Raw genomic sequence first — 27572 nt, 5'->3', positions numbered from 1 at the left:
TCTTCCAACACTTGTATTCACCTGTAAGAACATAGGCCTCTATTGTCTGGTGGAATGACGCGGCCATTCCAGCAGGTCGAGACAACCAGAACGACCATCAGCGCCAAATGCGGTTTAGTGCCAAGCGCTCCACCCGCAACCGCTGCTGAGATCCTCCGACATCACAGCCTACCTTATGCAACACGGCCTCTCTTCCCATCGATCTGAATCCCAGCCTGGACTGGATCCAACTGACTCTCCTTATCTGCGTGCACCTTGTCCGTCTATCGACATTATTCCTCGCACCACTATAGTTCTCTCAATTCCGCCCTGTCCCTATTCAGCGAGACCGTTCCGCTCCACACCCCCTCCGTATCATCAGCCTTCAAGCTATCACACCCCTCCAGCCAACAAGATGAAGCCTGTCGTATCTTTGATGAACGCTTGGTCCTGGTACAGTCACAACCATCAAGCAACGACTGCAATGCAACGAAATTGCTAACAGCAAACCCCAAGCGTGGTCATCTCTCTCTTCGCCATCATCATCCTCTCGGTCCTGGGATCACTATTCCAAGTATGTCGCCTTATCTCACCCTCCCACGAAATCCCGTCCACCACAAACCATCGCAAACACCATGCTGACAATACACTCCTTGCCACAGAGGGAACACCACGGCTTCACGGGCGGCGAAGACGAGCCGGAGAATGGCGCCGCAGTCGCAGCCTCTATCTACACCGCTGTCCTTGTCTACGCTGTACGTTCAATTCTCCTCCAGTCCTTCCAGCAGAGATCGACGCGAAGGCCCATACATCACAAACGCTGACAGCCGCAATTGCAATTCACAGGCGTTCTTCATTTTCTGTGCCTTCCAGGCCTACCTGCATACGAGAAGCCGCAGGGGCGGAGCCATATCTTTGAGCTAAATTCATATCCTCGTCTCCCCTCACTCCCACCTACCACTCCGCTTGCCTCGTGTTGTGGAGAACCTTCCCTGCCTCGCTACGCTCATATATCCCACCTTCCTTCTGAAATGAAATGAAACATTATTGATTGTGCGCGGGTTTGCTGCCTTGTTTGCACTTGAAAGAAGGCACCGGTGGCTGCGTCTTTCTCCCCCTCCGCGCGAGAAGTGGGGTGCCATGCTTTATTTGTGTCCCTTCTCTCGTGTAGATGGCTAGCGACTATCTGTCTTGCCCTATCGAGACATTAGGCGTTTCTTCCGACGAGAGATGGTTTTAGATTCGGCGCTGTCCGCTCCTGTGCCTTGCGCAATGTCCGATCCTCCAGCCCTGTTTTTTCTCGCCAGTGTCCGTTTGCTTTTATTCTTCATAGACCCGTGAAGATGGGTGTATGGTATGTATGTATATAGTTCGTTAGTCTTGTGAAAGAGCGCGTCTTTTGCTTCTGTGTCGACAACATTTCGCTCTTGGTCATGTGTTGCCTACTGCGTTCTATATCTAAAGCTAGATCATTGACGAAGATCTTCCTATCTGCTGCGAAACCGCAACCATTGCAGAAGAATGGTTCCAATTCTTGCTGACCCCCTCCGGATATATACACGCATTCTATAAAGTCGTTGCCATCCTTGTAAGCAAGTTATTCACCACATCGCTATGAGAACCTAGCCAAAATAAAAAGTAGGTATGCAGAAATGAGATAGGAAGAAAGGGAAAGTAAAAAGACATCGCCACCGTTGATTGCTTTTGGTTTTCGCCTTGCAACGCCCCTATGTGAACCCAACCCATGGTCGAGACAGAATAGCACACTTTTTGTGAAACAATACCCCGAATCACAAGTTTCCATTTATCGAAAGACATTATTAGATCATGAAAAAGAGAAAGAGAAATAAGAGGACAAGCGTCCATGGTGATTCCGCGGGGTATATCAGAAGAACTCTTCGTCCTCCTCGAAGGGCTCCAGCATCTTCGACATATACGGACCGTCCAGAGTGTAGCCCAGACGGGCGTAGTAGCTGCGAACACCTACTCCGGAGATGACGCTGATCTTCTGACTGCCGTGCTCCTCACGGGCGATCCGCTCGGCCTCTTCCATGAGCAGGGTACCAAAGCCACGGTGCTGGAACTTGCGGGGATCGCGGCCATGGAGGGGCACGGCGGAGCCGTAGACGTGCAGCTCGCGGACGATACTCGTCTGTTGGCCGGTAAATTCGGGGCGGAATGTATGCGTGGCGCTGCACTTGCGAAGACGCAGGAGACCGATCAGAATGTCTTGCTTAGGGTCCTCGTAGGCCAGGAAAGTCTCCCATCCACCGTTCGCGTAATAATCGCGACGAACCAACTCCACCTGCGAGGGCCGAATCTTGTTCTTGACTTCGTTGATGCCCACTTCGCGGGTTCGGACATCGCGGCAGGTCGTTCCGAAGTCTTTCATGCGGGCCAGGGCGAGTTCGCGGAGGTTGCCATTCTCGACACCAGATGTGACCAGCGGCATGGGGATGTCTCGCTGGACACGGTAAATACGGGTCCATGGGGGGACCAAGGCGAGGATACGAGCGACGAGATCGATCAGCGCGTTCGGAGTGTAGTTCTTGTAACGACCTGTCCTCCATAGCTCGTAGAGACCTGTTCCACGGATGACGAGGGTGGGGTAGAGCTTCAGACCGTCAGTCCGAAAGGCTGGGTTTTCGAAGTATTCCTGGAACTGGTAGAGATCGCGCTCCATGCCGACATTGGGGAGGTCAGGCATCATATGACTGACCACCTTGAACCCGGCATCTTTCGCAAGCTTGAAGGTTTCCGCCACCGCAGCGACAGTGTGACCTCTGTTTGTATCTCGGGCGACATCCTCGTACAGACTTTGGACACCAATCTCCAAGCGTGTGCATCCATAGCGGAGCATACTGCTCAAGTGGGTATCCAAGCAGTAATCGGGTCGCGTCTCGATCGTAATGCCGACGCACTTGATGTTACTCATCTCACCAGCCTGCACCGCTTCGTCGACGTTGTCGGTTTGATATCCACTGAGGGCGTTATGAAGCTGGGCCACGAATGATTCTCGGTAATCCTCCGGAAGGGACATGAATGTTCCACCCATGATAATGTATTCCACCTTATCAACACTGTGGCCGAGAGACTTGATCTGGTCTACACGTCCTCGAGCCTGTTCGAAGGGATCATAGCGAGCCCGGATGGCGCGCATGGACGTGGGCTCGTAGCCAGTATAGGACTGGGTAGAGTACTCAAAGTCAGAGTCGGGGCCACCAGGGCAGTAGACGCAGATGTTTCCTGTATAGGCGATATGGGGACAACGGTGGGGTTTGCTCATGACCGCAACGACAGCGATACCGGAAGAGGTTCCTAGCAGCAGCGATTAGAATATGCGGGCAATCCTCACGATCGGCAACGTCAACGTACTGATAGGCTTTGCGATTAACTTGGGCAGGATATATTTCTTGTAGTGCTCGGGAACCGCAGCGATGATGGCCGTCAATGGCGGTTGAGTGGACAAGGCATGCTTTTTGGCGATTTGACCCCGCAGCTTGTTGAGATTGATATCCTTGCGCGGCTTCGTGGGATCTCTCTGCGATTCATGGTCCTGGATCAAGGCGTTCGCAATATCGGAACAAGCCCGCATGAAACGTTCGTTTTCCGAAGGGAGTTTGGCATTCTTCTTCGGCTTCGAAGTTGCCGACATAGTCATGGTGGCGGTCGCCATAGTGGTTGGGATGCGGGCGACGGTCGCCAAGTAAAATTTAGGGAGAAGTTGTCTTCGCAGATGAAGGTGGTTAGGTCCTAGCACTTGCGCCCGCGACGGTTCACGTCGTCAGGAGTATACTTCAAGGAGGAGGTAATATTAATTATAACAAGCGTGACTTGTGACCCGGGAATGGCACGCGGCAGGCGTGAAGCTGAAGGGAGAGGGAAAAAAAGCGGGAGGACCGACCGCCCGTGACAATTCGGATCCGCTTAAAGCTTTGTCCCGAAAGTTCCCAAATCGCGTTTCTGACGGCCTCTTCTCTCTCTTGCTTGATCCCTCTGTATACCTCTACTCACGCGCCCCCCCCCCTATAAAAGTACTCGCACGTTTTCGAGTGTTTATTTCTCTTCGTCCCCTCTCCTCTCATTTCCTCTCCCCGGGCTCCTTTTTCTCTCCCCGACCAAAATGCAGGCCTTCCGCCGTAACACCGCTTCTGCTCTTCGCAATGCTGCTGCCACGCAGCGCCGGGGATACGCAGCTTCGGCCAGCCCGATCTACGGTGAGACCGTCAACAACCTTCGCATCAACTCGGAGACGAAGGTGATCTTCCAGGGTTTCACTGGAAAGCAGGGAACGTACGTATTATGACCGTTTGCGAAAGTTATCAAGCATATATCGCTGACGTTGCTTTTTTCCCGATCGTGTGCAGTTTCCACGCCGAGCAAGCTATCGCCTACGGTATTACTTCCTTCCTATCTACGCCGACGCCAAGCGACCTACTATGGGAAACTTACAACTGCTAGGCACCAAGGTTGTTGGTGGAACCAACCCCAAGAAGGCCGGATCCCTGCACCTGGACAGACCCGTTTTCGCCAATGTGAGCGAGGCTGTGAAGGAGACCGGCGCTACTGCTACTGCGCTCTTCGTTCCGTAAGGACCTGGTGTCGTAATGAGGATATACATGTCCGGTGCTAATAGTTCTAGTCCCCCATTGGCTGCCAAGGGTATCGAGGAGGCCATCGAGGCCGAGATCCCTCTCGCTGTCTGGTACGTATTTCACTGGGCTGCTAGGATGCGGGATGCGGCTGGTGCTAACTTTGATATAGTATCACTGAGGGTATTCCTCAGCACGGTATGTTCCTGAATTGCAGCAAGCGCTAAGCTCCTACTTCGGACGGAAACCTGACCAACGGGATTTTAGACATGGTCCGTATCACGGACATCCTCAAGACGCAGAACAAGACCCGTCTGGTGGGTCCTAACTGCCCTGGTATCATCGCTCCCGTAAGTACCCAAGCCACTAAAGACCCCTGTGCTCGGCCAATCCCTGGTAATAACATCCGGTGTTATTCGAAACGCTAGGGCCAATGCAAGATCGGTATCATGCCTGGCTTCATCCACAAGCGTGGCCGTATCGGTATCGTTTCTCGTTCCGGTACCCTGACCTACGAGGCTGTCAACCAGACCACCCAGGCTGGTCTGGGTCAGTCCCTGGTTGTCGGTATTGGTGGTGACCCCTTCTCCGGTACCAACTTCATCGACTGCCTGAAGATCTTCCTCGAGGACCCCGAGACCGATGGTATCATCATGATCGGTGAGATCGGTGGTAGCGCCGAGGAGGATGCCGCCGAGTTCTTCAAGGCTAACAACAAGCACAACAAGCCCGCTGTTGGTTTCATTGCCGGTATCAGTGCTCCCCCGGGCCGTCGTATGGGTCACGCCGGTGCCATCGTCAGCGGCGGCAAGGGTGGCGCTGACTCGAAGATCTCTGCTTTGGAGAAGGCTGGTGTCATTGTCGAGAGAAGCCCCGCTGCTCTTGGCAAAGCCCTGTTGGCCGAATTTGTCAAGAGGGATCTGGTCTAGATTGAGTGATCATCGTCACTTTGTACCAGGCGGAGACATGACATAATCCTGCTGCAGCTGTCTCTGGTTGGCATGAGTGATTTTCATTATCAATCAGGCAAACGTATGGAGGAAGTCGTGCTTACGCTCATCCTTTTCATTATCATTTAGACGACCTTTTCTCCTTATTTGCCCGAGCCTTGGTGGCCTTGTGTATTTTCTATCTGATCTCTTATCCCCCTCGTCGATATATTTCCTTTGTTTAGAAGATGCAAGGCAGTAATTAGGTCTGGTGTGTAAATTTGATTTTTATTTTTATTTTTTTATTTTTTCATATGATCCCTTTGGGGGGTATCCGACTGGCAATTCTTCTTGTAAGGAACTCGGAGTAAGTAGTTAAGAATGAAAGGGTTGCATCGGCCAGACCCGGTCTTTGCCGTGGTGTTTCCGGCAAATCGTGGGAACGGTCCTTGATTCTCCACACCCAATGCCAACCAACCTCTTCGCCCTGCTCGTCTTTTCGGATTTACAGCGGTTTGCTCTCATCTCACCGCCAGAGATACAACAACAGAAGACTTCCAACCAACCCGGAAGCTCCTCTCTCGGCTTCCCGAGCCGAGAGACTAGACGGCTGTGAGTATAGTACATGCATACACTAACTAGTAACTACAAGGGTTTCATATCGGAAGGATCTAGCCCGTCGCAGCAAAACCAGTCACGTCGTAGCCAAGATCTACCATCATGATCCGTTCTGACTGCAGAGATTTCTATCAGAAATCTTAGACACGCAGCGGGATGGATGATGATGTGGTGGGTGATGGTGAAGTGTGTGCGGCAGGAAGATGTCCCCGTTCCCAGTTCCCACAGCTGAGGTATCTGCAGGATGCTATCCTGAGCTGAGACCCTTGTAACGGCGCCGCGGGTGGCTCGGGTTATATTTGCTCCCCCCACGAGAAATCCTCTGGCTAGTCCATAGCTTCTTGCCATGATAGGAAGGAGTTGACAATAGTTATCAGGGTCCTCACGGTGACGTTGTTCAGGCACCGTAAAGGTGAAGGTGAAGGTCAAGGTGAAGGCGGCGGTAGATTGATAGCGAGTAGGCACCGGCCCGGTAGGCAGACAACAAACGGGACAAGGGAGGGGAGGGAAGGGTGGAGGCTTAGGCTTAGAGCAACTTGGCTACCGAACAAGGGTCATAGATTAAATTGCATTTTGTCCCTCTCTTCGAGCGACTGTCGTGCTGCAGCCAAGACTAAGCGTGATAGGGGTGTCGGGAGAAGCGCCTGTAGTTTGTAGAGTATACTGTTTGGTCGGCTGGGCATTTGAGATAAGGCACCGAATGGTGCAATCGATTGGTCCTCAAGTCAGCAGAGGCGCGACGGGTGGGGGGTTGCTGACGACATGCGACTGCGCACTAGAGTAATATGATTTTATCGGGAGTTGTAGAAATGATATAGATCTGCTGCTATGCTCCTCGGAAGTTCGGGCCCGGTTCAGGAGGGTTAAGGTCAATCGATCACTTGTTGATAAGGGTCTAATGAGAAGCGTGAGCGTCAGGAGAGAATGTTGATAGTGTTGTTTTGTTGATATTAGGACTGACTTTTTTTGATTCGCTAGGGCAGTAAGCAGTAGTAGTGATAGTAGCAGCAGTCCTTGGGTGTCAGGTGTGTGATATGACCGAGGATTTCTCGACCGACATCAGTCGACGGCCCGACAAACATCCATTCTCTTCCGACTTGACTGTTGTCCATAAAGTGGACCCAAGTTTAATGGCCACCGGCTCAGACGATGAGGGCCTAATTTGTGTGTCGGATTCGGATTCTCTTGGCTTGCAGGCTCAATGTCTTGGAGTGAGACGCTATTGTCTTGTCTCGCTCGTGGAGATAAAGGTCGCTGTTGGCAAGGATCATTGTAGAGCAACAAGACCACTATCGCCAACAGTCTAGTGGCGTGTAATCACGAGAAAGGTGTTTAGGGGGGATTCGTGAAGAAGCAAAACTGATCATGTGCTGCAGGTCCCCTTTGTGCCGGGCATGGAACGGAGTATATGTAGTTGTCCTGTACTACTATGAATATAATATAGTTCCCATACTATCAGGTACAGATGTACAGATGCTACAACACTATGCTAGGCTTGATGATTACTATAGTCGATTCGAGAACAGACTTCGTAAAATGAGTGGTAAGCTTGGCTCTCCGTTTCTCAACCATGCCCATTAAGTTACCCCATTGAACATTTATTCATGATTTGTCTTTGAAAATACTCATAAAGCAGTGCATGTGCTTTTCATGTTTTCAGCCACCGCCAGCCAACCGGGGCTTGGCGCGGGCGGTGTCGATCCTCGCCGCTCCACTTCTCAAACTTAACCTCGTTAATCTGTCGAACTAGTCATCCCAAAATCCAATTAGTTCCGAGGATCACACCGTCTGTCAATCTTCTTCTCCCTGATCATCCCTAATCAAGGAGAAGGCTGTTCCTACTCTTCTTCCTCCCCCCCCTTGTTCTGGCCAAACTCTTGTTCGCCAAGATCGACATTGCGGACAGGAGAAAGCTACATTACGGAGTAGTTCAACTCGACTCTCTTCTTTAACATCCTTTCTTATCGCTCATCCTTCCTTTTCTCTCTTCTTGCATCCAACTAGCTCTTGACGTCTACACGCAACAGCATACTATAAATAACCCATATCAATTCTTTGAGCAATGTGATACCGGTTTCAAGCCGACAGAAACATGATGAACTCCCACTTGACGGCCGAGACGAATTTCCTTCTTGGGAGAGCTAGAGAGCATCAGAATCACCATTGTGCTCCGCAATTGACCTAATCCAGCAAAGCACTATTTGTGATCTGTCTCGACCCTGCTCTGCCATCGGCTCTCTCCAATACGTGATATTGCACATGCATTGATGCTCCAATGCTCGGGTATCTTCGTCATCACGGGCTATTATTGCATACGTTACAGTTGACCCTGTCCACCTACCATATCCTGTAGATCCTTATCTTCAATGACCTTTGGAGATCAGGGGAGGGGTCTACCTGTGCTTACCCCCTTTCCAGGTCACATCATTAAAGCCTAAGGCCGAGTGGCCGTGGGCTCCATCCAGGCCGTGATTGCCGCTGAAATTCCACCAGACCAGAATTCCAAACTCCGGCAGACGAGGTTGCAGGGAAACCAAATCCACCAAAGCCTTAGCAACGGGTCTGCGGAATCGGCCATCATATCAAGCTTAAGGCAGCACTTCGGGGGCACTGGGCACCGGTTTTCGGGTTGGCCGGACTCTAGTCCCTCCCCCCTCTTCTGGTGCAAATGGAGCCGATGTAGATCCCCGAGATCCATGTAAATCCTGTGAATGAGGATCTTGCCAATCAATGGCCATATCGGTCGTTCCGGCAATCGCTCGTCCATGCTCGTCCCTTCTGCCACTCCAGGGAAGGGAACGGCATGTCGAGAGATTCTGATAATATCAAATGCCTATCCGACCACATTACTGGTCTGAGTTCTTTTTATCAGCAGGATAAGCTGAATAGTGACCTCTAGTTACCCAGAATGACGAACGCACCTTGGTGTGATTTCGGTCTTGCAAACACGCACGTGTAAGACTCCGGCTCCGCTGGTCAACAGTTTCGCCGGATATGATCGTCCTTTGCCACAGTGACCCGCCGACTGTGATGCCGCCGTCTCTCAATAGCCCGTCCAGATTTCTGAGTACTTGCTCCGCTCTTTCTAGACTCTGCCATACATGACAGATGCGCCGGGTCCCTGAAACACACCAATCCCATGTTGCAGGTGGATTGCATTCGTCAGCTCAAAGCTTCATGCACTAATCGATAGACTCGGCAGCCCTCCAATGGCCTGAGAAACTCATACTCCCGGCCATTTGTCGTCACATCAGCCCCGTCTCCTCGAGACCCTTGGTATTTCCACTCCCTATCTTTCACTTTTCGTCCGCTGCCCAATGGCCTGGATTCGTACCAATGTGACCTAGGCTACTGGGTGCCAAGTGAGACTGGTCGGAGCCAAAGGTCCCTCCAACTCGGGCCCTCGTGCATGAGATAAGGCTTCTATGTGTTATCCACTTGACTCCCATCTAGGAAGGTCCTCGGATTGACCTCATCCACCGGGCATGCTCCGCAGTGGGGACATCCTGTCTTTTCTTTTGTCGGAGTCCGAGCGTGTTTTGTCCGTGGCATCGATGGCATTGACAACTCCGGGACATATAGAGCACTGGCCTCGCACATTGCCCATCTGCAGGGAATTCTCTTGCTCATCATTTCTGGAGTGAAAATACCTGTCTAGCAAGTTGCTTCGAGGCTGGACCTGCAACCAATCTATAATCATGCCCACTTTCAGAAACGATACGGTCAAAGTCCCAGAGCCGCAGGTCTCCTCGTTGGCTTCCTCGATAAATCATGACTCGGAGAAAGATTCAATCTCGCCAGACCCTTCCACATGTGAGGGTCAACCGTCCGAGCCACTGGTGCATCATATCTTCACTCGATCTCGCAAACTGCAGATGGTATGCATCGTCTCCATGGCTGCCATCTTTTCTCCACTATCCTCCAATATTTACTTCCCCGCACTGGACGATGTGTCACAAGTAAGTCAACGCGAAGCATATTCTATGCAGTGGACGGATGCATCAAAGAGCCAGACAGATTGACTGAATGTGGAAATAGTCACTCAATGTCAGCATGACGCTGGCGACTCTCACCATCACGATATATATGATTGTTCAAGGTCTCGCGCCAACCTTTTGGGGCTCGCTTTCAGATGCTACAGGGCGACGGCCTGTGTTCATTGGCACCTTTGTTGTCTACTTAGTAGCAAACATCGCACTTGCGGAATCCAAGTATTATGGTGAGCTCATGGCATTTCGTGCCTTGCAGGCTGCTGGTAGCGCGGCCACTATCTCAATCGGTAAGGGGAACATTCGGATCCCAAGGTCAATGCACGTCTAACACTCATCAAGGAGCTGGGGTTATTGGCGACATCACCACTTCGGCAGAGCGGGGTAGCTTGGTGGGCATCTTCGGTGGAGGTAAGAGGACTGACTCTTCAAATTCAGAAATGCTCCGGCGGCACATCAACTGACAAGAACCGATAGTCCGCATGCTTGGACAAGGCATCGGCCCAGTCTTCGGTGGTCTGTTGACTCAATACCTGGGGTATAGGTCCATCTTCTGGTTCCTAACTATTCTCGGAGGCGTGAGTCTTGTTTCAACCTTGGTCCTGCTCCCAGAAACGCTGCGCCCTATAGCTGGCAATGGCACTGTGAAGCTTCACGGCCTACACAAGCCTTTTCTGTATCAGTTCACGAGCCAGCCCGGTGTTATCGAGGGTGCAGAGCCGGAAGCAAAGAAGGCGAAGGTGACTTGGAGGACTGTTTGTGCCCCGTTGAAGTTTCTGGCCGAAAAGGATGTCTTCATCACTCTCTTCTTCGGAAGCATTGTGTATACTGTATGGAGTATGGTGACATCGAGCACTACAGATCTTTTCAGCGAGGTCTACGGCTTGTCATCACTTGAGATCGGACTGACATTCTTGGGCAACGGTACGTTAAATTCGCAACGGATACCATCACAGCATCTCCGGTTGCTGACACCAAATCTTTAGGTTTCGGATGCATGTCAGGGTCCTACCTAGTTGGGTATTTGATGGACTATAACCATCGTTTGACGGAGCGCGAATATTGCGAGAAGCATGGATACCCGGCGGGTACACGAGTCAATCTCAAATCACATTCAGATTTCCCCATTGAGGTTGCTCGGATGCGAAACACCTGGTGGATAACGGGGATCTTCATCGTGACCACAGCGGTCTATGGCGTGTCTCTCCGCACTCATGTCGCCGTTCCCATTATTTTGCAGTACTTCATCGCCTTCTGCGCGACAGGAATCTTCACCATCAACAGCGCGTTGGTCATTGATCTTTATCCCGGAGCTAGCGCCAGCGCAACAGCGGTCAACAACCTGATGCGGTGTTTGGTTGGGGCTGCAGGCGTGGCGGCTGTACAACCCATTCTGGAAGCGCTGGGGGCAGACTATACATTTGTCCTGCTTGCTGGTATCACATTGGTGATGGTTCCATTGTTGTGGATCGAAGATCGATGGGGCCCTGGTTGGCGGCAGGCCCGGGAGCAAAGACTGAAGGCACAGAAAGAGTAGACAGGTCAGGTCGAAGGACATCTATCGAATCGTCTCGGGGCAAAATGAGGCGCTAGTTGGCGTTTGGGTCCGTTTGAAGGTTCATTCTGTTGATTATTATACCACACTGGGACACAACACGGGCCCTTTGAAATACTACTGGACAGTGTTGATTATATAGATTTAGATCAAGTTGAGAATCAATTTGTTGTTCGCGTGTGACTGAGTTGCAACTATGCTGTATGATTGAGGGGCTTGTATTCTCTGTGGGCTGGGTGATAATAAACGACAATAGCACTACCACCATCAAAAGAATACTACCCACCAAACCAGGCCAAACAGGGCGATGAATGAAGTGAGGTCATAGCAGTCATTGTTTGCCGAGATTAGTCATCCACATCTCAAAGAACAATGAACCATGGGACGACTGGTGTGACAGACAGGTGCATCTGCAGTCGTGAAGAAATAATACGTATGCTACCTACTGGGGTGCAGGATTGGCCTAGGAGTAGAAATGAAACATGATGCGACAGAGAGCTGAGAGGCTATTAGTAGCTCATTTCACCCTGTCTGCAGCAAGGACTGCCCTGAAGATTGCATTCTGCAGGATGATGTTTTTATCTGGCCCGCGAAGAATGCATCTTAGCTAAGCGCAGCAGCAAACCACGTGACGGGGACCCAAACAACCGCTGCGTCGTTGCTTGAGAGACCGGATTTCTCTGTTTATCCTCCCTCGACGACCTTCGACTTCGACCACTTCGACCCTGCAACCCCCGTGGCCGCTATGAGCCTTCCATAGCCCAGTCTGCTGCAGCTTCGACGACAACCTCTGAATGCCTTGACAAACAGAACTCACGCTTCCAGCCTTTTCTTCGGTGTTCGTGCCTGCTCTGCGTCTGCTGCGGTGTGGGTTCGTGCGGTTGAAGGGTGGTTCCGTGAAGGATCAAAACAGACGACGCTATTGCCCGTGGTTACCAACCCCGTCCGTTTCTCACCCAGCAACTAAGAAACCACACAATTCCCCGTGTGCTGCGTACTGCGCTGTGCTGTGCTGTGCCAAGCAAAGCCGAAAATCTTCCCCCCAGTCAACAAAGAGATGCCTCCTGATATGGGTAAGAGACTACCTTTCTAAGTCCTTCCTGCATGCGACCTGTCTCTGTTCACCGGGCCTTGATTGTCCCGTACCCGTCTAATTCTCTGGGTTGCCCTTCCGTTCCTCTCATTTCATTGTTGTTGTTGTTGTTGTTGTTACTGTTGCTGCGGTGCGGCTCTTTCATAAGTTTTGCCTGCTAATCGTGCAGGCACAGTGGGCCGAGCGGCCTCGCAGGCATCGAGCGTTGCTTCGCAGACAACCCAATTAGTAGCACCACTCAGCCGCCCAGGTACAGCTGATCTCATGCGGTCACGGTCGGAAACTGTAGTATCAAGGAACAGCCGTCGCCCACGGTCGCGAGGCTCGACGGCTAGCATCCACTCCACCACGACTCAGCAGACCCAAGACCAACAGATCACCGACGGGTTCACTCAATTCTTGCCCACGCAACCCGCAGGCCACAATGTCTTTGCCAGTAATCCGGAGGAAATCATCATGCGATTCGGGCAGCAACTGTCGCACCAGGTGAACGGCGCATCTCTCGACCCGACGCTGCAAGACGCCCACCATCCTGTCATGCCGCGGGCTGAAGACTTCTCCGGTCATGCAATGCACAGCCACCACCTTTCGCATCACTCGCTGTCGGCCGGTCTATCGAGTCACGGCATTCCTGGCGTGCCGATGCCCCAGTTTGCGGCCATTTATGACAGTGGAATCGAGAACCACGTCCCCGACCATGTTCTGGAGGAAAACGAAAATTCGGAGGCCGGCGCAAAGAAGAAGAAAGGCTCCAGCTCCTCCCTCGCCAACGATAATGAGCTTCGAAAACTGTTGCGTCAATATGAGGGTTTCACTCTGAAGCAGATGGCTGCCGAGGTCTTGAAGCATGAAGGTGCTGGGGGCAAGGCTGAGAAGGTGAAGCAGGTCTTTGCTATGATTTGGTAAGCGTCAGTGTTGCGTTTGGCTCCACCAGCCATGCTGACTTGGTTATAGGTTGAAGGAGAACTGCAGGAAAAGTAGCGGGTCTGTCAGACGCGATCGCGTGTATTGCTGTTATGCCGAGAAGTGTGGTACTGAACGTGTCTCGGTGCTGAATCCTGCGTCGTTCGGGAAACTGGTTCGAATTATTTTCCCCAATGTTCAAACGAGGCGGCTGGGAGTCCGCGGTGAATCGAAGTACCATTATGTGGATTTGACTGTGATTGAGGAGAAACAACAGAAGCCGCCACCACTCAACCCTCAACTACCAATGAACGGTAATGGCTGCACTGGTGTCACAGACAGCAAGATTGATGAGATGATGCACAAAAGGTATGGTGAATATTCTTCGCAGGGTTGATCGACGCGAAGTGTTAATGGGGCTTGTAGTGTCAGCGTCGCACCTCAACCACCGGCAGATACCGCCGAGTTCCCTTCTCCCACAATGTCGTTTACGCCAAGATTCTCGACAAACGCCTCGAATGCAGGGTGTGGCTGTTCCGTCCCCTCGTATTCTTATGGCGAGTCTTCCATCACTCTTGAAAACATGGCAAGCCAGGCGGGCAGAATCATTCACCAGATGCTTGATCTACCTTCATGCGACAATCCTTCCATCGACAACGAGGATCTCCAGCTCCCCGATATCCAACAGTATCTTCCAGCCAACACAGACCCCAAAATTGCTGCAGCCCTTGCAGCCCTTTACCGCTCGCATTGTATCTCTGTCATTGACAGTTTCCGATACTGCAAGGAAAAGAACATGCTACGATTTTTCTCTGCCTTTCATGGCACCCTGACAGTCCCTGTGCAAAAGCTCCTAACACACCCCAACCTTGCTCCTTGGATCAAAGAATGCGACTGGATCATGTATCAGAAGATGATTGCATTCGTAGCACCGCTCACCACGCAAGTTGTGCCGAAATTGGTTTTGGATGCCTTCTGCTCGATTTCGCAGCGGCTCACAGCCCACGTTGCCGACACGTTCAAGACTCAGCCTACACATGTTTCATTGGCGAGACTGATCCCAGCGCATATCTTCTGCAACCTACTAAAGCATATGCTTGATGTCAACCAATCTGCCAACGCGGCCGCTGCGTGGCTGTGCCACCCCGATAACAGAAACCAAATGTGGTTCGATTTCAAGACCTTGGTTGACCCGAAAGAAATGATCATGAAAGCCAATATCCCTAGTTGCGCGGAGCGTGCGACAGAACAGATCCTGAAGCACGATATCCGATCTCTCCTCACTCCGGTCGCAGACATAAACCCCGCCAGCACACTCCCCTTCTTTACCAGGCCCGATACCGAAGAAGACACGAAAGTACACAAACTTCCTGTTGAAGCGGCGACCGGTGATGACTATAACTTCCCGGACAAGTGGATCTCTTTCATTTTGAACCTTCCAGCAGCTTTCCCGCATCACCGCACTCAGTGCATTATCGAGAAGGTTGATGCTCTGTGGGATTGCATCTTGCGGCGACTCACCCTGGGAGGCGCCCAAAGCTTCAGCGCTTGGTGGATGACCAAGGTTTTCTTCCATGAAATGATGTTGTGGCAGGCTGAGAAAGGGGGGTTCATGCTCTACAAGCCAAGCACCCTGCACCATGCTGGCATGGGTGCAAACCCACAAGGACAGAGTGGATATCTCATGAAGCCCTTGCACTTGCCGGGACATGACCGGAGCAATTCTATGATCAGTGCCGATTCTCAGCTCGCTGGCGACACAACAGTCAGACCGACGCCCAGCCCAACTTCAGCAGAGAGTATGAACCAAACTCGAGATTCGTTGGATCGGCCTCAAGTGGGTGCAGATTCCAACTCTAACGATACCGAAAACGAGAAGCCTACCACTATCTCCGAGAGCATTGCTGGCTTCCATGCTCCGAATAATGACGATAGCGCCATTGACCTTGACGACGACTCGATGCTGATGACTGTGGGTAAATATGGTGACATGATGGCATCTGACCCAGCGGACGCTGAGGGAGACGTTGTCGTCATATGATTGACCTATACATATCCATTCGAATTTTCGCTCTTGGATTCAAAATACGAGTTTTCTTTGTTCTATGGGTGGAGTTGGATTCTCTTTTGTTTTTCAGGAGTACCATTTTGGTTTGCTTATCTGTTTGACGTCCATTGTCTGAGGAGATTTCATCTTCGGCGTACGACGATCTTTACACGAGAGACGAGAAACGAGAGCTTCGATTTGAGATAACATCGGCATGATGAATGGTTCCAGCGCCGACTACACTGCTGCTATGGTTCCAGGCCGACTTTACCTCTCTGCACTATGCACTTCTACATAATAGCGTGGTTGATCCCGCTTGGCTCCCTCTTCCCATTTTCCTCTTTCCTCCCCAGACTATATCTCCTTTCACTCTCGATAATGCGGACGACCAAGATACGATTCATCCATCTCTTTTTGTACATACATACGAAACTCCTTTCTGGTTCGCCGGCGAGAGGTTACCTGATCTTTCACACAAACTTCGTGATTGGATTTGATTTTCTGTTGACAATATCTGAAGGGGAAGGATGGCCCTTCCCTGGCGTTGGGTGGCTCATCTCCTCGCTTTTTCTCTTATCCGAGTCTCACGCTCTGAGGACTACCAATCTATTTGTTTGTGTACGCTTGATGTCTTGCTTGTGGGCAGTGGATGCTTCTTCCTTCACCGAGCCATTTGCAGCTGCTACCCTACTACACATATCATACTTTAATATTTACGAACTTCTTCAGAATAGTTTGCAGTCTTCGCTTATTTGCTTGCCCTTAGCACAACAATTCTGTTCGTAACGGTATTTTTACCCCTCACCCAAGACCTCTACGAGAAGAATCTCAACCGGGCGAGTGTATTAGCTCAGGTAATGGTGTATGGCGTATAGGAAGGGAAGCTAGACAAGAGATTCAGCAGTGACTTCTAGACTAGCAAAGAAAATGGTTTCATTTCGTCGTCTCACATTAGTACAATCTCAATTCCACCCGAGGGTGACAGTTATGCACACCCCCGTAGAGACTTCGAACATCTGACTGCATGAGGGAATTCTCTATGCGCGTCAACTTGGACATTGGAGAAGTATGGTAGAAAGGGAAGGAGGGGCCGGCAGGTGTCTAACCCCTGGCCGTGTATGGCAAAGGCGGGCAAGTCTCTGCAAGAACTTTTTGAGGTGCACCACCACCTATGTATTGCATATGTGCATATTCATCCAGCATGAAGCGAACAGATAAATCCGTATGGGGCTCCCTTGCACACAAGAGATGATAGATATTGCGGTCATCCGAAGCCTCATCTGAAGCCTCCGGCAGGGAAGAATCTCGGTCCACCGTAGCCATATGCAACAATACTCTGAATATCTATGTTCTTTCCGCTATGAGGGTTCCACAGCTTGATAAGGATGTATCTTCCTGAGCTGTATAAGATGAATAACAATGAGTAAGACATGCAAAAGCCTCTCGAGTGGAAAAGGATGTATCACTTACGGTGGAGGGTCAAACTTGATGCTGACCATGCTCTTGTGTCTTTTGATGTGGAACCGTGCATGCGGCTTCATAAGCGTAGGATCAAGAGGTTCTGAGACTTCATGGTGCGGGCCGGAAGGTGGATCCGGCGAAATTGGACGGTGTCTTGGATGTGTTGCATTCCAGCGGCGTCGCATGGCTCGAATCTGTCTTGATAGAGCCCGGCGGCGCTGGGGAAATGTACCCATTTCCGATGTGTCGCCTTCGCTCGAACTCTCACTGCTGTCTGAGCAAATGACGGCGTCGTCGTCATCATCGTCATCGAATCGGTTAGTCCCTAGTCGCTCGCTCACCGTGAGATAAGGAGTCTCATCGTTATCGTAATCTCGCTCGTTGGCCTCCGAACGTTCGTCGGACTGCTCATCATAATTGGTTATGGTGCGAAATTCAGGGACTGGGTCAGGCTCGCCCCGCAAAATGGGCCTCGGAAGGTTTCCGCCGTCGGTCTCGGACCCTTCGGAGCGAAGACCGGCATCGAGTGTAGCGTCTCGAAGACTCGGCAAGCGAGGCCGGTGCGCGTTCAGATATTCCTGAGATGGCTGCATGCCGCTATGCCGGTTCCGCTGAGGTCGTCTCGTGGCTTCACATTGAATATGAGATGCAGCTGTACGAGCCAAAAGATCATCTGAAGTCATCGATACGAAGACCATCCCTTCCTGTATCCTTTGCATGAAGTTAGCAGCGAAAGGAACCGTGTGAAGTAGCTTAGCACCTACGGAGCATCGTATCCAATCCTCGGCGCCTTGATGACAATCTTGTTCAAGCAAAAAGGGATTCCAGCGTGGTGTTTCAGAATCAAATTGCATCGGTTAGATTTCGTACAGTAAACGGTGGCGTCATTGCGCAGGATATTCTCGGGCCACGAACTTTCTCCGTCAGGTTCGTATGTGCCTCCGTCACAGCTAGCTAACTCCATCTTGAGTGCTCCAGGTACCACCTGACCATACTGACCATAACGGAAATTCTGCAACCCTTCTCTATGGTCATCCGACTCCAGCTTGCGACGCTTTGCTCGCCAGTGGTCCATTGAAGATTCGCCCTCCGATTGCTGAGGCGTGACCGACTCTATGCGAGCACCAAGCAGATTGAGGAGAGACCTTAGATTTGCGTTTCTGGTCCTTGCTGCGCGGAGATAGAGCTCAGCAAGAGATCTCGTCCTGTCAGACCATGTGGGATAAGAAGCACCTCCTTCCGAATCCCCAACTGTCACGCTCAGCGCCTGTGGTCTCTGATCTCCCGGGCGCACAGTGCCCGCAGTGCTCCCGTTGTCTTGGTACTGGTTCCAGTTCTGTCGTTCAACTTGGATTTGTTGGGACTCTCGGTCCAGATCTGCCCTAACTTCTTCGGAGAGAATTGAAGATCTGCCACGATATTCCTCTAACTCCCGTCTCAAAGTGTCCAGCGCACCAACCGAGTTGCCGATGTGACGCTCAGAATTGAGCAAATTCTGTAGATTCTGCAGGCGGTTGGGAACAGGACGCTGCTGGCGATCGTCGTCGGTACGAGACCCTCGGGAGGGACGGTGAGAAGCAGGAGTACGATCGTGAATCCCGGACTGAATTAAATAAAACGCCGCGGGTCAGCATTGTAGGTAAGCTCCAGAACGGTTCACCTTCCCCAATCAAAGTCCTAGCTACATACCATAACGTGATGATCAGATCGATCATCAACTGTGATGGGGACCGGGGAAGCGCAACGACAGTAGTAGGGCGTACAACAGCAATTCAATGGATCCTGATAGCCGGACAAAGGATAAGGAAGGTGTCACAAGAACTATGGAGAGATTTAGGCGGTAAGCCAAATCGACAAAGGGTGGGTGAAAGATCCAGAAGGGACCAGATAGACGAGAAAGCCAGCCAGCTCGGAAGAAAAAACCGAAATGATGAAGAATGAGGAAGAGATGACGGAGGCTGAGAGGAGATAGATGGAGGGAGGCGGAGAAGGAGGAGGGAGGATGGAATGAGGCCGGAGCGATAAGCGACGGGGTCTCTTTCTCCTCTCTCTTTCTCTCCCCCCTAAAGGTTATCGGCGGTAGTTTATTCGGATCCCCCGCACGTGATGATGATGATTGATGATGGGGTACGGAGTTAACTGATCTCAGCTTCATCCAATCCATTCCCTCATTTATTCCCTCACTCCTCTCCCTCCTCCTCTCACTACTCTCCCACCATACCACCTCCCATACCAGTAGATTGATTCTGGACAGCTTCCTACTAGCCATTGCGCATACACTGCCGTCATTGTCTCTTCTCCTGTTTTCTAGACTCCCAAACCTTGCTCTTCCATTACTTCCCCTCACTCCAGATTTCCCCCGAAGAACATACATACATACATACATACATACCTTCCTCTGGCCCGCTTCCCTCTAGAGCCAACACCCCTTCAATTGTCTCAGACTGTGAAGGCGCGACTCTCGATCCTGAACTAGGTACCGGGCAAAACGGTCTTTCTGTCGTCTGAGCTGGAGACTGCGCATCTAAATGCATCCTACGTCACTCACCATGGAGTCGCAACCAGCCCAATCAATCAGCGCAGGTATTGTCAATCCCACAATGTATCTTGCCACTGGTAATAACAACCCTGACATCAAACGCGGTATATTTCAGATGAGATTGCGCTATACGACCGCCAGATTCGTCTCTGGGGAGTCAAGGCTCAAGAAAAGTGAGCTTCTTTCGTACTCTCCATGACCTGCTCAACTGTCCTGACTCCCAGTCTGATCATAGGCTGCGATCCGCGAACATCCTACTCATCACGTTTAAGGCGTTGGCAAACGAAGTTGCCAAGAACCTGGTGCTCGCAGGCATCGGATCCCTTACAATCATCGATCATGAAAATGTGAAGGAGGAAGATCTCGGTGCGCAATTCTTCGTGAATGAGGATTGCCTGGGCCAGAACGTATGGGTATCCCTCCTCCAATGTACGCCGGTCTACTAATTCGCACCACAGCGAGCACAAGCTGCCGCACCGGCTATCCGCGCGATGAACCCTCGGGTCCAGCTTCACATTGACACAGATGATGTTCACCTAAAACAACCGGAATACTTCGCACAGTTCGACATCACGATAGCGACGGAACTTGACTTCCACACGTACACCACCATCAATGCAGCTTGTCGGATAGCCAACCGTCCCTTCTACGCCGCCGGACTGCACGGATTCTACGGCTTTGTCTTCGCAGATCTGATATCTCACGACTTTGTGATCGAGCGATCTAAATCCAACGTCCCATCCGTCACCCAGGAAACCCCGACCCGGAGCATCTTGAACATCACCACCAAGAAGGAAAACGATAAGGTTATCGAGATGGTCACCAAGCGCGAAATATACTCTCCGCTGATCTTGGCCAACACTTCCCCTCTCCCCGAGGACTTCACGCGACTCCCCCGCAAACGCAAACAAGTCACCCCGCTCCTCACCTGCCTTCGTGCCCTGTGGGAATACCAGAAACTCTCCGCGGGCGCCCTGCCGACCTTCTCCCACCAAGACTTGGAGGTGTTCACCAAGCTCGCGAGAGACGGTCACCAGGAATTGAAGCTGGACATCGCCACCCTGGACGCCGAGTTCTTGCGCACCTTCTTGCAGAACCTGAACAGCGAGCTGAGCCCCGTGGCGGCGTTCGTCGGCGGCAGTCTGGCCCAAGACGTGATCAACGTGCTCAGTGCCAGGGAACAGCCGCTCCAGAACATGCTCCTGTTCGACGGTGAACGCTCGACCGCCCCCATCTATCCCTTGCACCCGATTTTCCCACCAGCGATCGATAACATACTGCCTGCTGTGGTCCCGGTCCCGAATCCGATCCCCTTGGATGGGGCACCTGCTATGGCACCTTTATGAACGCGAATAGACCACAACATCTCCCTGTGTGGAATGAGATAAGCGCCAAGACATTGTGGGGGAAGAGGATCTTCTGTTTTTAAGTCCGAGGGACAGTACCACCCCCTCGTACAGGAAAATAACATGAAGCAGTGGATTGTCCTTAATTTCACAAACAGATGATCTTGCAAGAAATGAACAGGTACTTTATCGCATACCCCTAACTCTACAAGTCACCTAATTTCGTGCTTGGATCACCACGGTCGACTTTACCACGTTGTTTTCACGAATAACTCCAGATCTGTCCAAAACTTGCAGGCAGACCTTGAGCTCGAGTCAGAAGTTTCCTTATTCTCATTCGTTTCTATCATGAGGCTCCTTTGCCTGTGTGAGTCATTACACCTAATCACTAGTCGTCTCTGTTGTTCACGGCGCTCATAACATGTGGCGGGAAAGGTTTCGCTCGGTGATTTGGTTCTTCGTTTCTATCATGGGTCTCCGCTTGCGTCTTCGGCTCAGCATCAAGCAGCTCCGAGTCGAAGTTTGAGCTGTACATAACAGCCGCAAAGGCCTCCAGCTCCCGTACTCCCTGTTCCATAGCATTTAGGTATATATTAGGAGGAGCGGTGCCGTTCCCGATGACATGGGCTTGTCGAGCCATGACGGCCAGCACGTTTGCCAGTTTCGTCTTTGGCTCCGAGCCGTCCGCCCCGGGGACGATCGTAGCAACAGAGGTGAAAGACTGAGGGGCGGGAGTCTGTGGGTTCTTGAAAGCTTCTGCTGTACATTGCTGAACCAGGGTCTCGAAGCACTCGTTGTTAAGAAGCAATACAACGCGGGTAAATGTTGGAGAATCAATCAGATCGGCTGTCTCGTCCAGGAGGTGCCGCAGCGTCGCGGTGGTCTGGGGCGTCGACGGCTCCGTCACGCCTAATACACCAGACTCTTCTAGCAGATGATCTTCCTCCTCCCTCGGAGGAAGTATGTAGGCCAGCCATTTCCGGCGCCTAACCGTATGGTCAATCAACCAGCAGCACACATCGGAAAGAATAAAAACCTACTTTCTGTCCTCCTCGGTATCTCCTTCCACCTTCCTCCGGACCTGCAGCGTAAGCTCTGCCAGCTTGCCTCGTGAAATATCCTCTCTAGGGTTGAGAGACCCAAATACTTCCGTCACGGCCGCTTGCACTTCCTCCATTAATTGCTTCCAGCCACGGTGAAGGAGCCACCAACTAAAGGCCAGATAGCGGCGGTTCGTTTCGAAGTCATTGCCCAGCGTCTGTGTCAGATCGTCGTCGTCATGATCTTCGAGTCTAATCGTAGAGGCATCTGCTGGAGGGGTGGCCATCGAGATCACGCTAGACAAATAATTCCGCCGGCCGAGCAGGTTAAGTTGGATTCGGGTGAAAATGGTCAGCAGCGATAGGGTGTAGATGAGAGTAAACGACCTAGTGATCGCTGCCGTAACGCCGTCAGTCCCCAACGTCGAAGCACCAGCACAATCAGACACAAAACTCACAGGTGATCTTAACCTCGTTCCACAGCTGGGTCTTGTTCCGCTTCGGCGAGGGCGACGGTGCCGCCCCCTCAAGGGTCGATTCTCCCAGCTGACTGGCGCGAACGAAGCCATCACTCTGGAAGCTGGAGAGACTGCGGCGATCATCGTCGGTGATACTCGGCGAAATGGAGCTCAAGTCGGACCCTGTTCCTTCTCCCGCACCGAGACGAGCCAACCGCTCCGCGCGCTTCTTCTGTAGCTCTTTCGTCAACTCTTCAACCGGCAGGGCTTCCAGTATATCTTCCGCAGCTGTGGGTAGCAGCGCCAAGACAGTGTAGGTACAGTCGGTTTGGTTTTGCTCAAAGCGTCTCCGTAGGCTAAACCGAGGCCGGGCGGGTCAGCGACCGGTTCACAAGCACGCGAGCATATCGCATCACGGGCCCGAGCGAGCTATACCCCCGGCAAATAAGATGACTTACTTCTCTCGCGCAACACGGTCACTCCCCATGCGCTCTCTTGCCTCCGAGATCTTGCCCAGCACATATTGACCGGCCAGGTATCCGGCTCCGAGCACGCCGGCCCCGATTGCAAGACCCTTGCGATTGCGCCGGAACCAGCGCCCAGTGGCACTGATCATGGTGGAGCGATGTTCTGGGCGGGGAGGAATTGAGGGTGGTCGTTAGCAGGAAATGTGGGGGTCAGATCATCCTACGTGGTGGAAGACAAGAGAATGAAGAAGAACAGGGGGGCTGATAAGGAGAAGAAATAGGAATGAAGGATCAGGATGGCGAGAGGCGTGGTAAGGGAAGCTGGCACGGTCGGCGGACGAAGAGAGAGAGAGTGGATGGAGTCCCTGGCGCGGCCTCGGCTAAACCACCTCGGCGTATGATAAATTGATAACAGCTTGGGTTGTGATTGAAGGGGGGGGGAGAAACTCGTCTTGTGATGAGAGTGTGCTCGATACTGGAAAAATTACTATACAGAGCATATACTCTAGCTTCCAGCCCATCAAGTTACGGCTTACACCTGTACAATCACTTTTCTCTCAATGAGACTGAAGAGAAGAAAGAGGTTGGTGCGTCATCGCTACTGCAATCCTTATCCGGCCTGAGTGAGTGAGATTTGGTGCCTGGACTGTCAGGCTGACTAGTCTCGTACAGTAAGTATGTACGGATACACATACACATATGATAGAGGACGGGCATTTTTAATGGCTCTGGTGGCTCTAGTGGTTCTGATAGCGATCAATTGGAAACATCAACCGCAGGTCTTGACCAAGAAACTCAACCCGAAAGTGGTTCATAGAGCCGGAAACTGAGGCTAAGAGTGAAGCGATAAGGGAAGAGTAGAAAGAGAGAGAGGGAGGGAGGGAGGGAAAGAGGGAGTTGTGAGCGAGAGGGGCAATTGATTACATACCAAGGTTGACAGACTGTAACTGACCCATTATCTCCTCTCCTCCCCTCTCATCTCTCCTCTCCCCTCTCCTCTCCACTCGCGCAACTTACTACACCTCCTCTCCTCCTCCTCCTCCCTCCTCTCCCTCCTCTCCCTCCTCTTCTCCGACATCCTCCATGACATATTCTCACACTGCCAAACATTATATACGCCGCTACTGGCCGAACATGCACCCCTCATGAACCTTGCTCCATGTGAGACTTGTCGGCGATCATAAGACCCTCCCCTCCCCCAACGCCCAGCCCGACAGCGTCATCGCCCCGGCGGCCTTTTCAACCCCGGATTTCGATCTCCTCTTTCCTGCTCACGCATCGGACTGAGTCTTGAATACGTTGCACAGCACAGCACGAGGACCTTAATTTCTGCTCGGGGATCCCAGAGAGTTAGTCTTGACGATATTGTATAGTCCACCGAACACAACCACCTCTCCCCGCGCCCGCCCGCCTACCCATTCTCGCAGCCGAACCCGCGCCCCCATAGAAGATGGAGCCCCGCAAAACGCCCCCAGAATACTTTCTCGAGATCTTCGCCGACACCACCACAGTCAGAGATGTATTGAAAGGTTCGCTTCATATGTCTCCATATTCTAAACAAACAAACACAAAAATAAGGATTCCTCAAAAAACTAACCCCGATTCCCGCCGTGGGCCTATCCCGGAGATCCAGGCATCCTTAACCTAATCTTCTTCCATCGATACTTCCCCTCAATCCGGCCCACTACTTTCGACGTTCTAGACTTCACTCTCCCCGCCATCAATGACGTCGATCTCGAAACCCTCATTGATTCACGCATCAGCTCGCTCGTCCGCCAACACTCGACCACGAGCATCGGCGGCGTCCACGACGGTATCGGTAGTGGCGGGGGTGGTGGTGGTGGAGGAGGTGGAGGTGGTGGAGGTGGTCCCAGCGTACGCGGCCGCATGGCCGTGGAATTCTACGAGAAGCGCCGCCGACGCTCCGGGATCTGGTTCGGCGGTCTGGCAGGCAAAGGCGAGGAGGAGGTATGCTGGGAGGTGTGGAATTTGGATGTGACGATAGCCACGCCGCGGACTGAATCTGGTATGTGATACACCAATCCACAAAGAACGGAAGAAAGATCCTCGGTCTACGAGTATTCCGGAGGAGAAGTGGCATTCTTAGTCTAACCCCTCCTGATCCCCCCTCTTCTAACTGCCACGCTCCTCAAAAGAGAGAGAGAAGGAACGTCCTTCGCAAAAACCCATAACTAACCCTCCAAATCACCACCAGAACGAGCCAAAGTCCGCAAAGCAATGGAGAACATGCTTCAGAAGGCCGCGCTGAAGATCCTCGCCGTCGTCAACCGCGACAAGGATCATATCCCGCCCATCACCACCAGCGACTCCAACCCATTCCCTTATCGCATCGTCCTCAACCCGCGCCCGGATGGGTGGCAGAATCGGCTTGGGCTGTATTGATGTTGAAGCCTCAAAAGAAAAGGAGAAAGAAAAAAAAGATATTCCGGTTATCTTCTTCTTCTGTTAGAGTTCTGGAACACCCCCTCTCTGCATTTGCATCAGCTGGGCTACGGATACCCAGAGTTGTTTTGCATAATATCTCATGTATTTATCTCCCGGGTTGGGCTGGGCGTGTACGGAGTTTGAGCATCGACTCATGCCTCTGTTTGTTGGTACCGTGTTTGTATTTATCTGTACGTGCGCGTGCGTGCACCTTGTCTCCTGAACTATAGCAGTTTAGGAAGGTTTCCAAGATTCTTTGATCCTCGTTGATTGTATTATACTACTTTCTCTGTCTGTTCTTCTTCCTAACGTTTAATTTCCTCACCCTGTACGTCCGGGACCAATGTGACTTATACTTGAAGAGTAGAAGAGAAGAAAGCCAGAGGAAAGACCAATCGAGAGACGCAATCAACAGTGCTCAAATTACCGAGAGGCATAATGCATCATCCAGTATAGCTAGCTATATCGACCACTGTGGCACGGAACCCAGGCGCGCCCAGGCCCGCCCGTTTCATATCCCATCCATCATCCATCATCCATCAATCGCAACCCATGAAACGTTCTACTACCCAAGCAATTCATGACAAAACAGAGAGTAACATGACAAGAATCAGCCCAGCCCACATTCCATCCCCATCTTCACACGGGGTAAGAGAACCCCGAGGGATTTACCGCCCCTCTTTGAAATCTTTATTCAATCCAGCTCCAGGAACATAAATTGTCCAAACATGTCAAGAAGAAGCCCCCCGTCCAACACTCCGCCGGCTGGTTCGGTTTTTTCGACACCTCCACCAATCGAGAATTTCGGAACCCGACCTCCAGTCTACAGACTGTCGATCAAATTTGCAAATGCTCGACTCTCTAAGTAAAGTCTATTTACTGCGACTTGGTGGCAGCATCGGCCTGGGCGCGGAGGTTCGCAGAGGTGGAACCATCGTGGAAGAAGCGGCCGAGCACGGGCTGGATGAAAGAGTGGAAGACGATTTGAGCGCCGCTAGAACAAGGACTGGGTCAGCTAATCATGTCTCATAGACGACAACGGCAGAAGCTTGCTGAGAACAATGTGACTTACTTGGTTTGGGGAAGAGCCATCCAGAGGACAAGGGCGAACTTGAAGATGTAGTAGAAGGCTGTAAGGCACACATTAGTATTCGTCTCCAACCACGATTCAACGCTCCCGGGACGAAATTAGCGGATACGTACGGAACCAGTAGGGGGCACTGATGGCGCTCTCAATGACGGTGAAGAAAGCATAGACAACCCAGTACTATCACAATCACATGTCAGATTAGTTTGATGCTGATGAAGAGACGTCACGTGCTACGAGGCCGGTGGTCGGGATGTGTATCATCACACATCCGGGCCATGCCGCCTGAAGCGCGATAAGAAAACCAGATCACGAGGACATACCGTCAACCACTGTAGAGGTTGTGGAAGTTAGCATCGCTGTCGATGTCGTTTCAGAAGACTAGGGGGTCAGACGTACCTGCGTGTCATCGGCCTTTCCGGCCGTGAAGAGGGCATTCAGGGAGTAGTAGCCAGGGATGATGAAACCGGCGAAGTTGACGAGGAATTCACCGGCGATGTTGAAGAAGACGAGGAAGGTGTAGATGCCGACCAGACCAAGGATCACGTAGACCTTGGGGACGGAGGACTGACGCTCCAGGTTGTTCAGGAGAGGGTACTTGGAGAGCTGGAAAGAAATCCCCACAAAGGGGAGATTGTTAGCTTCGGAAATATCAAAACATGACAGGAGCTCATCCATCCGGGAGCGAAAGCAAACAATAGCAACAGGAAAGAACAAATCCACACGAATGAAAACTTGGAACCATAATATCGAGAGATCGCGTTCGAAGGGGGAAGCAGAACACCAATGAGGCCGAAGCCGACGCACACACGACACTTACCTCCTTGTCGAGCTGGGCAATGGCGTGCTGAGCACGATCCTGGAAAGAGGCCATTTCGAAATTGGATTGGAAAGCTGATCTGAGCGACTACGATTAGATAAAATTGGTGGATATTTGGGGGGGGGGGGGGGGGGAGTTGCGAACAGGATTGTAAAAGAAGAAGTAGAGGATCGTGGATTGGATACAGTTAGGTAAGTTGTTTTG

General features: G+C 51.8%; 10 protein-coding genes across 10 annotated transcripts; 6 read left to right on the top strand and 4 right to left on the bottom strand.

Annotated features, from left to right (window-relative positions):
- Nucleotides 1-394: 394 nt before the first annotated feature.
- On the top strand, nt 395-903 carry BO97DRAFT_350215 (uncharacterized protein; the record flags this gene model as incomplete). The annotated part of the gene is made up of 4 exons (XM_025691942.1): nt 395-432; nt 496-553; nt 642-734; nt 826-903. 4 exons carry the CDS (start codon nt 395-397, stop codon nt 901-903), a joined length of 267 nt encoding a protein of 88 aa, XP_025549219.1.
- A 961-nt stretch (nt 904-1864) lies between these two features.
- Nucleotides 1865-3640, bottom strand: BO97DRAFT_416327 (Elongator subunit ELP3; the record flags this gene model as incomplete). The annotated part of the gene is made up of 2 exons (XM_025696433.1): nt 1865-3297; nt 3355-3640. 2 exons carry the CDS (start codon nt 3638-3640, stop codon nt 1865-1867), a joined length of 1719 nt encoding a protein of 572 aa, XP_025549218.1.
- Nucleotides 3641-3972: 332 nt separating this feature from the next.
- On the top strand, nt 3973-5804 carry BO97DRAFT_471971 (succinate--CoA ligase (GDP-forming) subunit alpha). The gene is made up of 7 exons (XM_025700089.1): nt 3973-4272; nt 4347-4375; nt 4441-4567; nt 4622-4684; nt 4744-4769; nt 4839-4921; nt 5000-5804. Exons 1-7 carry the CDS (start codon nt 4103-4105, stop codon nt 5498-5500), a joined length of 999 nt encoding a protein of 332 aa, XP_025549217.1. The 5' UTR covers nt 3973-4102; the 3' UTR covers nt 5501-5804.
- A 3743-nt stretch (nt 5805-9547) lies between these two features.
- On the top strand, nt 9548-11670 carry BO97DRAFT_146456 (MFS general substrate transporter). The gene is made up of 5 exons (XM_025690141.1): nt 9548-10077; nt 10157-10397; nt 10450-10518; nt 10585-11031; nt 11094-11670. Exons 1-5 carry the CDS (start codon nt 9817-9819, stop codon nt 11642-11644), a joined length of 1569 nt encoding a protein of 522 aa, XP_025549216.1. The 5' UTR covers nt 9548-9816; the 3' UTR covers nt 11645-11670.
- A 1049-nt stretch (nt 11671-12719) lies between these two features.
- On the top strand, nt 12720-15699 carry BO97DRAFT_436360 (RFX family transcription factor; the record flags this gene model as incomplete). Its single annotated transcript, XM_025697779.1, has 4 exons — nt 12720-12735; nt 12931-13657; nt 13710-14027; nt 14085-15699. The coding sequence occupies 4 exons, from the start codon at nt 12720-12722 to the stop codon at nt 15697-15699; spliced, it is 2676 nt and encodes an 891-aa protein (XP_025549215.1).
- Nucleotides 15700-16981: 1282 nt separating this feature from the next.
- On the bottom strand, nt 16982-18858 carry BO97DRAFT_416323 (uncharacterized protein; the record flags this gene model as incomplete). Its single annotated transcript, XM_025696432.1, has 4 exons — nt 16982-17105; nt 17176-17877; nt 17931-18769; nt 18856-18858. The coding sequence occupies 4 exons, from the start codon at nt 18856-18858 to the stop codon at nt 16982-16984; spliced, it is 1668 nt and encodes a 555-aa protein (XP_025549214.1).
- Nucleotides 18859-19715: 857 nt separating this feature from the next.
- BO97DRAFT_426839 (E1 ubiquitin-activating protein AOS1) lies at nt 19716-21051 on the top strand (the record flags this gene model as incomplete). The annotated part of the gene is made up of 4 exons (XM_025697160.1): nt 19716-19749; nt 19821-19878; nt 19941-20112; nt 20164-21051. The coding sequence occupies 4 exons, from the start codon at nt 19716-19718 to the stop codon at nt 21049-21051; spliced, it is 1152 nt and encodes a 383-aa protein (XP_025549213.1).
- A 175-nt stretch (nt 21052-21226) lies between these two features.
- Nucleotides 21227-23317, bottom strand: BO97DRAFT_444948 (peroxisomal biogenesis factor 3). Its single transcript, XM_025698506.1, has 4 exons — nt 23008-23317; nt 22550-22905; nt 22092-22488; nt 21227-22037 (listed from the first exon to the last, which is right to left on the bottom strand). The coding sequence occupies exons 1-4, from the start codon at nt 23163-23165 to the stop codon at nt 21440-21442; spliced, it is 1509 nt and encodes a 502-aa protein (XP_025549212.1). The 5' UTR covers nt 23166-23317; the 3' UTR covers nt 21227-21439.
- Nucleotides 23318-24020: 703 nt separating this feature from the next.
- On the top strand, nt 24021-25820 carry BO97DRAFT_471965 (autophagy-related protein 101). Its single transcript, XM_025700088.1, has 4 exons — nt 24021-24545; nt 24650-24829; nt 24881-25042; nt 25232-25820. The coding sequence occupies exons 1-4, from the start codon at nt 24467-24469 to the stop codon at nt 25417-25419; spliced, it is 609 nt and encodes a 202-aa protein (XP_025549211.1). The 5' UTR covers nt 24021-24466; the 3' UTR covers nt 25420-25820.
- A 43-nt stretch (nt 25821-25863) lies between these two features.
- yop1 (putative membrane biogenesis protein (Yop1)) lies at nt 25864-27540 on the bottom strand. The gene is made up of 7 exons (XM_025695588.1): nt 27513-27540; nt 27369-27447; nt 26948-27154; nt 26872-26880; nt 26665-26728; nt 26534-26591; nt 25864-26455 (listed from the first exon to the last, which is right to left on the bottom strand). The coding sequence occupies exons 2-7, from the start codon at nt 27420-27422 to the stop codon at nt 26338-26340; spliced, it is 510 nt and encodes a 169-aa protein (XP_025549210.1). The 5' UTR covers nt 27423-27447; nt 27513-27540; the 3' UTR covers nt 25864-26337.
- Between the last annotated feature and the right edge of the window lie 32 nt (nt 27541-27572).

The sequence above is a fragment of the Aspergillus homomorphus genome (genome assembly GCF_003184865.1).
Source record: "Aspergillus homomorphus CBS 101889 unplaced genomic scaffold BO97scaffold_32, whole genome shotgun sequence".
In the NCBI taxonomy this organism is placed as follows: Eukaryota; Fungi; Ascomycota; class Eurotiomycetes; order Eurotiales; family Aspergillaceae; genus Aspergillus; species Aspergillus homomorphus.
The sequence above is the reverse complement of the archived record's forward strand: the minus strand, read 5'-3'. Positions and strand labels throughout refer to the sequence as shown.

Coding starts and splice junctions, on each gene's coding strand:
- BO97DRAFT_471971 (XM_025700089.1), top strand. CDS start 4,103: ATGCAGGCCTTCCGCCGTAACACCGCTTCTGCTCTTCGCAATGCTGCT. Junction 4,273..4,346: donor TTCACTGGAAAGCAGGGAAC/GTACGTATTATG, acceptor GATCGTGTGCAG/TTTCCACGCCGAGCAAGCTA. Junction 4,685..4,743: donor GAGATCCCTCTCGCTGTCTG/GTACGTATTTCA, acceptor ACTTTGATATAG/TATCACTGAGGGTATTCCTC.
- BO97DRAFT_146456 (XM_025690141.1), top strand. CDS start 9,817: ATGCCCACTTTCAGAAACGATACGGTCAAAGTCCCAGAGCCGCAGGTC. Junction 10,078..10,156: donor CACTGGACGATGTGTCACAA/GTAAGTCAACGC, acceptor ATGTGGAAATAG/TCACTCAATGTCAGCATGAC. Junction 10,398..10,449: donor CGCGGCCACTATCTCAATCG/GTAAGGGGAACA, acceptor ACACTCATCAAG/GAGCTGGGGTTATTGGCGAC.
- BO97DRAFT_444948 (XM_025698506.1), bottom strand. CDS start 23,165: ATGATCAGTGCCACTGGGCGCTGGTTCCGGCGCAATCGCAAGGGTCTT. Junction 22,906..23,007: donor GACCGTGTTGCGCGAGAGAA/GTAAGTCATCTT, acceptor GCCTCGGTTTAG/CCTACGGAGACGCTTTGAGC. Junction 22,038..22,091: donor GATACCGAGGAGGACAGAAA/GTAGGTTTTTAT, acceptor CCATACGGTTAG/GCGCCGGAAATGGCTGGCCT.
- BO97DRAFT_471965 (XM_025700088.1), top strand. CDS start 24,467: ATGGAGCCCCGCAAAACGCCCCCAGAATACTTTCTCGAGATCTTCGCC. Junction 24,830..24,880: donor CATCGGCGGCGTCCACGACG/GTATCGGTAGTG, acceptor GAGGTGGTGGAG/GTGGTCCCAGCGTACGCGGC. Junction 25,043..25,231: donor CACGCCGCGGACTGAATCTG/GTATGTGATACA, acceptor AATCACCACCAG/AACGAGCCAAAGTCCGCAAA.
- yop1 (XM_025695588.1), bottom strand. CDS start 27,422: ATGGCCTCTTTCCAGGATCGTGCTCAGCACGCCATTGCCCAGCTCGAC. Junction 27,155..27,368: donor TTGCCCAGCTCGACAAGGAG/GTAAGTGTCGTG, acceptor ATTTCTTTCCAG/CTCTCCAAGTACCCTCTCCT. Junction 26,592..26,664: donor CAGTGCCCCCTACTGGTTCC/GTACGTATCCGC, acceptor TGTGCCTTACAG/CCTTCTACTACATCTTCAAG.